This window comes from Urocitellus parryii, chromosome 5 (genome assembly GCF_045843805.1).
Source record: "Urocitellus parryii isolate mUroPar1 chromosome 5, mUroPar1.hap1, whole genome shotgun sequence".
NCBI classification, from domain to species: Eukaryota; Metazoa; Chordata; class Mammalia; order Rodentia; family Sciuridae; genus Urocitellus; species Urocitellus parryii.
This window is the reverse complement of record NC_135535.1, coordinates 59,627,107-59,635,567: the sequence shown is the minus strand read 5'-3', so window position 1 is coordinate 59,635,567 and position 8,461 is coordinate 59,627,107. Positions and strand designations below refer to the sequence as shown.

The 8,461-nt window shown below is 36.8% G+C and overlaps 1 protein-coding gene across 1 annotated transcript; it reads left to right on the top strand.

Moving 5' to 3' along the window:
• The first annotated feature begins 319 nt into the window (after positions 1 to 319).
• On the top strand, positions 320 to 1,258 carry LOC113189613 (olfactory receptor 6C2-like). The gene has a single exon (XM_026398482.2). It carries the CDS (start codon positions 320 to 322, stop codon positions 1,256 to 1,258), a length of 939 nt encoding a protein of 312 aa, XP_026254267.2.
• Positions 1,259 to 8,461: the final 7,203 nt, after the last annotated feature.

Here is an 8,461-nt window from a genome sequence, read left to right as displayed (position 1 = left end):
GAACACATAGAGTGTCACCTCCAGGCAATATTGTTAATAAACTGCATTCTGCACATATGATTTATGTTTTTTTGGTTTTTATTTGATATTATTACTGATGCAGTACAAGCATAAGACCTATATTCAAAATTTTCTGTAGAAACCTTCTTGTAAGATGTCAATATTATGAGTGTGTTCAATACGGTAATTGATTATCAGGTAAAGGAATATAAAGTGCACTGAGCTATCTGGCTGGGATGTCTCCAGTCAGGCTCCAATGCTGGCTTCTTTTGACACCTCTCTTCAGGTCCAATCGCTTGTGACTTGGCACAAGGCAGGGATGAGAAATCATACAGCAATAACAACATTCATCCTGCTGGGATTGACAGATGATCCAAAACTACAAGTTCTAATTTTCATATTTTTGTTTCTCACTTACATATTGAGTGTGGCTGGGAACCTCACCATTATCACACTCACACTTTTGGATTCTCATCTTAAAACTCCCATGTATTTTTTCCTCCGAAATTTCTCTTTCCTGGAAGTCTCATTCACCACTGTTTGTATTCCCAGATTCCTGTACACCATGACAACTGGTGACAACACTGTTACTTACAATGCTTGTTTCACCCAGGTATTTTTTATTGTCCTCTTTGGAGCAACAGAGTTTTTTCTCCTAGCTGCCATGTCCTATGACCGCTATGTGGCCATCTGTAAGCCCCTACACTACACAACCATCATGAACAACAGAGTATGTACTATACTTGTCCTCTGCTGTTGGTTTGCTGGCCTGCTGATCATCCTCCCACCCCTTGGCATAGGCCTCCAGCTGGAATTCTGTGACTCAAATGAGATTGATCACTTTGGCTGTGATGCATCTCCCCTTCTACAGATAACCTGCTCAGACACAGTGTTTTTAGAGAAAATAGTCTTGACTTCTGCCATACTGACACTAATTATTACCTTGGTGTGTGTCTTTTTCTCCTACACATACATCATCAAGACCATTCTAAAATTTCCTTCTGTCCAACAAAGGAAAAAGGCCTTTTCCACCTGCTCCTCCCACATGATTGTGGTTTCCATCACCTATGGCAGCTGCATCTTCATCTATGTCAAGCCTTCAGCAAAGGAAGGAGTGGCCATTAACAAGGTGGTGTCCATCCTCAATACTTCAGTTGCCCCTTTGCTTAACCCTTTCATCTATACACTTCGAAACAAACAAGTAAAAGCAGCTTTCAAAGACACAGTAAAACGGATTGTATTTCTCTCAAAGAACTGAGAGCATATTGATGTTTGCTGAGGCTTACTTACATTTAAATCTGAATAACTGTGAGCACTGTTCATGAAAGTGACAAACATGGCTTCTTCTTATTTGGTAGAGTCATAAAGCTAATGTTCTCCCTGGAACATTTTTCTCTTATAATACAAAAACCAAAAAAATCAAACAATTTATTTTGCCTTCTTTTAAGTTTCCTTTATTCAGAATGGTTTCTTCAATAATTTCATGCACCAGAGAGTGGTCAGAGACCCAATGTCATAAAAAGGAAATGCAAAGCAGAAGTTACATCTCTGGCGATATGCCCTTCTTGTGATGTGGAATGGAAATATCCAGACCACTTCTCACATCTGTGAGACATAAACTCCCAGAGAACAAGCTCTGAATTTAGAAGCATTATGACTAAATTTTGGTTGGGTAAGTTCTGTAACTATTCAGACTTTTAGCACCTCCCTATTCAAGAATGTTAGAGTTTAGGAATATTGATCAAGTTTTCAAAACAAGTTCATTATTTAGAAAGGATATTCTAAGATGTCAAAGATAAAATTAGAGTATGAAAAACATGGATGAATCTATACAACAGGGACAGAGAAGGAAAAACAAATATTAGTCATGCACATAATTAGAATTCTATCGACTGATAAACTCTCTTTTTGTTGTTCTGTGCTTTATAATTATGAAAATAAACTTTTGTGCTTTTTTTATTTATTTTTTTATTGTTGGTCGTTCAAAACATTACATAGTTCTTAATATATCATATTTCACAGTTTGATTCAAGTGGGTTATGAACTCCCAATTTTACACCGTATACAGATTGCTGTATCACATCAGTTACCCTTCCATTGATTTACATATTGCCATTCTAGTGACTGATGTATTCTGCTCTCTATCCTATTCTCTACTATCCCCCCTCCCCTCCCCTCCCCTCCCCTTTTCTCTCTTAAAATTACATATAAGAGGAAAGGAGGGGCAAGACAAGACAATACAAGTGGAAGAAATGATTTACATTGTATTTATTTTTAACTAGCATTTTGAAAATTCTATGGTAGAGTATTTCAAACATGTACACATACATACATACAGGGTAGTTGAATGAATTCCACAGACCCACGCCCTGCCTCAACATGTACCAATTCATCGCCCGTCTTGCTTTTTTTTTTTTTAAAGTGATAAATTATGTTTTTTTTGTTTTTTTTTATTATTGTTGGTCGTTCAAAACATTACATAGTTCTTAATACATCATATTTCACAGTTTGATTCAAGTGGGTTATGAACTTCCCAATTTTACCCCGTATACAGATGGCTGTATCACATCAGTTACCCTTCCATTGATTGACAAATTGCCTTTCTAGTGTCTGATGTATTCTGCTGTCTGTCCTATTCTCTACTATCCCCCCTCCCCTCCCCTTCCCTCCCCTTTTCTATCTCTACCCCTTCTACTGTAAATCATTTCTTCGATTTGTATTATCTTGTCTCACCCCTCCTTTCCTCCTACATGTCCTTATGTATAACCCTGAGGATCGCCTTCCATTTCCATGCGATTTCCCTTCTCACTCCCTTTCCCTCCCACCTCTCATCCCTGTTTAATGTACATCTTCTTCTCAAGCTCTTCGTCCCTACCCTATCCTTGTTTACTCCCCTTATATCAAAGGGGTCATTTGGTATTTGTTTTTTAAAGATTGACTAGCTTCACTTAGCATAATCTGCTCTAATGCCATCCATTTCCCTCCAAATTCTATGATTTTGTCATTTCTTAATGCAGAGTAATACTCCATTGTGTATAAATGCCACATTTTTTTTATCCATTCATCTATTGAAGGGCATCTAGGCTGATTCCACAATCTTGCTATCGTGAATTGTGCTGCTATGAACATCGATGTAGCAGTGTCCCTGTAGCATGCTCTTATTAGGTCTTTGGGGAATAGACCGAGAAGGGGAATAGCTGGGTCAAATGGTGGTTCCATTCCCAGCTTTCCAAGAAATCTCCATACTGCTTTCCAAATTGGCTGCACCAATTTGCAGTCCCACCAGCAATGAACAAGAGTGCCCTTTTCCCCGCATCCTCTCCAGCACTTATTGTTGTTTGACTTTCTAATGGCTGCCAATCTTACTGGGGTGAGATGGTATCTTAGGGTAGTTTTGATTTGCATTTCTCTGACTGCTAGCGATGGTGAGCATTTTTTCATGTACTTATTGATTGATTGTATGTCCTCCTCTGAGAAGTGTCTGTTCAGGTCCTTGGCCCATTTATTGATTGGGTTATTTGTTATCTTATTGTCTAATTTTTTGAGTTCTTTGTATATTCTGGTTATTAGGGCTCTATCAGAAGTGTGTGGAGTAAAGATTTGTTCCCAGGATGTAGGCTCCCTGTTTATCTCTCTTATTGTTTCTTTTGCTGAGAAAAAACTTTTTAGTTTGAGTAAGTCCCATTTGTTGATTCTAGTTGTTAACTTTTGCGCTATGGGTGTCCTATTGAGGAATTTGGAGCCCGATCCCACAGTATGTAGATCATACCCTACTTTTTCTTCTATCAGATGCCATGTCTCTGACTTAATATCAAGCTCCTTGGAGAGGGAGTATCAAGCTGAGCCTCCATAAAGACTTTTGTGCTTTTATAGTACATATGGAACTATTGTCTTTGTTTATCAAACATCAAATTATCAACTACACTTTATATTTTGATCAGACATATAAATTGTTCATATTATGGCCATAGTATGGGTATAATCTTCCTTCATAATTCAAAAATATTGAGAAAAAATCAGGCTACTGCCAAAGGGCATCCTTCTTTTTGCCTTTGTAAGACACCACCAAAACACAACCATGTGTCCTCTAGTTTCTCTTCTGATCATTAATTTAAGTATATATATATATATATATATATATATATACATATATATATATATATATATAAAATAATAGGCCCCATCTGGAGCTGGCCTGCTCAGACACAAGCCTCTTAGAAAGGATGGTCATGCTCATGGCTGTGGTGACTCTAGTGATTACTTTGGTTCTGGTGACAGTTTCTTGTACATACATCATCAGGACGATTCTGAGGATCCTCTCTGCCCAGCAAAGGACAAAGGCCTTTTCCTCTTGCTCTTCCCACATGATTGTCATCTCCCTGTCTTATGGCAGCTGCATGTTTATGTTCATTAATCCCCTATAAAAGAAGGAGGTGCTTTCAAAAAAGGAATAGCTGTGCTCATTACTTCAGTCACACCCATGTTGAATCCCTTCATTTATACACTAAGAAATCAACAAGTAAAGCAAGTCTTCAAAGACACTGTCAGAAAGATTGTGAAGTTTTAAGAAAAAAAAAAGAACACCCTTCAATTAAAAATGTATTTTCACTTCATAAATATGCATTGAGAGTTTACTAAATTTCAAGGGTTGAACTGGCTCTTGAAGATAAAAATACAGAAATCATATGTTCTAATATTCAAGGAATCTACAAATCTAGAATAGAGGTAAGTTATACAGACTCTACATTTTTGGATACATTTACAAAAAAGAAATGAAATGACATAGTAAGTGCTACTAGAGACAGGTGAATGATCCAGCAAAGAACAGAAAGACTTAGCTCTTCTTTACAAAAATGACTTCAACTTTAAAAAGCAAAACACTGCTTGTAAGGAGAAGTGGTGAAGAATCTGGGGTGATGAAGAAGGCTGATTATAAAGTGCATAATTGAAAACTGTGGGGTTAGTTGAGTGTCATGAGTCAGAGGAGTGTTAAGCAATGCCTTATAAGCCTGGTGCAGTGGCACATAACTATAATCCCAGTGGCTCAGGAGGCTGAGACAGGACTGCGAGTTCAAAGCCAGCCTCAGCAAAAGCCAGGTGTTAAGCAATTCAATGAAACCCTGTCTCTAATAAAATATAAAATAGGGCTGCGGATGTGGCTCAGTGGTTGATTGCCCCTGAGTTCAATCCCCAGTAACCACCACCCCCCCCAAAAAAAAAAAAGAAAAGAAAAAAGAAACGCCCTATGCCCATCAGCATTGTGAGGCACTGACCTTCTTCCTCAGTCCCAGAGACTGTGCTTCCATTGAAGTATAATTTCATTTCTCTCCTTTATCATTTAGGTTTTAGTTGTAGCCATTGCAACCTCCATCCCTTTGTAAGAGGAAAATGAAAGGAAAGAGTATACATTTAGTCCACTTCATTCAAATTAGAAAAAAAAACTCTCTAGATTTTGTCACCTCACATACCCACTTTCTAGAGGTTAGGGTTAAAAGAGGCTCCTAGAGGAAGGTTGGAGGCCTCTCTGTGCCTCTCCTTGACAGAATCTATTGTTTATTTTCTTAGATGACATATTGTTAAGTTAATAGCAAGAGATTTTCTCTCTCTTTGATAGTTTCTGGTGATGTTTTTATTTATATGCATTCATTGTAAACATTAATGGGGTTCAGTGTCATATTTCAAATACATGCAAACACTGTACATGGACCAATTCCTTTATCCTATGATGGTTATATTTTCATCCTTGTGTTTATATTAATTAGATATTAGAAAACACAAATTTTGTGGTCTGCTCTATTCCATTAACTTCTTCATATATACTGCTTTTGTCTCTAACATAAACCACCACGGATATCTATTATGTGAAGTGAAAATAATAAAAGGTATGGATTTAGTTTTATATCTAGAATATTCCAAATTATGAGCCAAAGAAAATAACTGGAATAAACTACCATAACAAAAAAAAACTCAGCAAATGGATTCAGGGTAACAACTTAAATTTTAACCGGTACTGGTAGGACCTTGATTTCAATGGAAGAACACTTATTGTTTAATGTGAGCATGTCTATGTAGTTTAATGATATCCTAACATGTTGTGGGATGTTGTTTACTGTTTTAAGTACAAATGCAACATAACCCACTACGTGGATATACTTTATATGTGCTAACATGAGCATGATGCTTCTCAAGCATTTAAGGTAAAAGCTGGATTGTACTGATCATGAATACAAATTGTCAGACCCACAGAAAGTATTGGAGCATGTATAGTATTGCTGAATAAAAGGTCTTGTATGGAAAGTCTCTGCTATTTTGAATATCTAGTATTTAATTTGATTTTCAATATATTCCAGATTCATTGATGTACCACTTAACTGATACAGAATATCCTTAAACAGTCACACCTACATTATTAATTCCTCCACATCCAAATTTCTCTCAAAATCGGTTTGGTAAAGCAGAAGCAATGCCACACAGTGGTTAAAAACACAGGCTTTAGTTCAAGTCTCAGACTCTCAATGATCTATCAGAATTACCTAGGGTTATTTTTTTGAAGTTTATGAAGCTTGTCTTTCACAAATCTAAAATATAGATATTAACAGTGTCTATTTTATATGGTACTGGAAAGAATAGATATTAAATTTATTGCTTTAATATAACTAGGACTATAAAACGTTGGCCATTCTACTTGAAATCCTTCTGCAACAAGACACATATATTCCTCTCCTCCTGTGTCTAATTCCATGCTTAGATCGGAGATCAGTGAAATTCTTGCCTATGTTCCAGATAAAGACATCAGAATAGTCAGCAACGAATCGTCAGAATTTGGTTAACATTAGCCTCATGTACACTGAATATCTGTGGGAGAGAGGAAATGTATGAATATGCTGGGAGAGAGTGGTAAGCACACCATGTAAGTCAATGCTTAAAATCACAAGACAGGACATCACTATCTTCATAAAAATGTTTAAGGTCTAATAGTTAATATATATGTTCATTTTAACTCATTTCTATAACTGGAGAGAGTCAGGAGTCTACTTTCACAATTCTGCATGTTGATATCCAATTTTCCCAGCACCATTTAGGGAAAAAACTGTCAACCATCAGTTGGCTTAGATGTATATATTTCTGTTTTCTTCTAGGCTATTTTGCTCCACTGGTCTATGTCCCTGATTCTATGCCAACACTATGCCATTTTGATTACTACAGTTTTACAATGTGTTTTCAACTTAGGTATCAGGGTGACTCCTGTTTCATTATTTTTTGAATGATTATTTGGGGTTCATTGATTTGGCTATTTGGGGTTTTCTGTGGATCCACACAAATTTCAGAATTATGCTTTCGGGTTTCGTGAAGAAGCCATTGGCATTTTGATAGAGATTTCATTAAATATGTAGATGGTTTGGAATATTATAGACCTGCTAACAATATTGATTCTTCTATCCCAAAAACATAGGATATCTTTCCATTTTTGTCTGTGTTTCCTCTTCAATTTCTTTCATCTAAATTTTATAGTTTTTATTATATAGAGAGATCTTGCACATCTTTGGTTAAATTTACAGATAAACATATTTTTTAACTATCATAAATGAAATTTCTTTCTCGATTTCTGTTTCAAATAATTTCCTATTGGTGTATTCAAATGCTATTTATTCTGTATGTTCATTTTGTGTGCAACTTGAATTAATTTGTTATAATTAGTTTTAGGGGGAGTTTGGAGGTCTTACTTTATATGTAAGGTCATATCATCTTCAAAAGTGACAGTCTAATATCATCAGGGAGTGTTCCCCACTGCACTACACCAGAGGCAGAACCCAGTCCATGTAGTACTCCCCCCAACCCAGGCTGCTCCATTTTGAGACCCAATCCAACTGTGTTCTTCCCCCAGTGCAGTGAATGAGTTGCTCTTCTGAGCTGCTGCTATGCCCCCACCGACTGTGCTTCCCATGGAGACTGAAAGGTACAGGCTGCACAGACTGTGATGCATTACCTAGACACATTAGATGACCCCAACCCACACACAGGCCCTAGAGACTGGCAGGGGCATGACTCATACCACAGGCAACCTTCCCAAGCTGCCAAGTGAGCTGCATTTTACCTTTGTGGTACAAGTACAATAGCCCCACCCTTGGGCAACCTGTGGATACTGACAAGTGACCTCCTGTTGTTTTGTTTGCATACAATAGATGATTAATAGAAAAGTGAGAAATAGTTGATAGAAAGATGACAGATCAATGATAGATACATAATAGATAGAACCAAATAATATTTTCCCCTAATATGGCATCAAATTAAAAAGCTTCTGCACATCAAAAGAAAGAATTAGGAATGTGAAGAGAGAACCTACAGAATCAAAGAAAATCTTTGCTCACTACTCTGTGACAGAGGATTAATATCTAGAATAAATAAAAAACTAAAAATACCTAACACCAAAAAAATCAAATAACCCAATTTAAAAAATGAG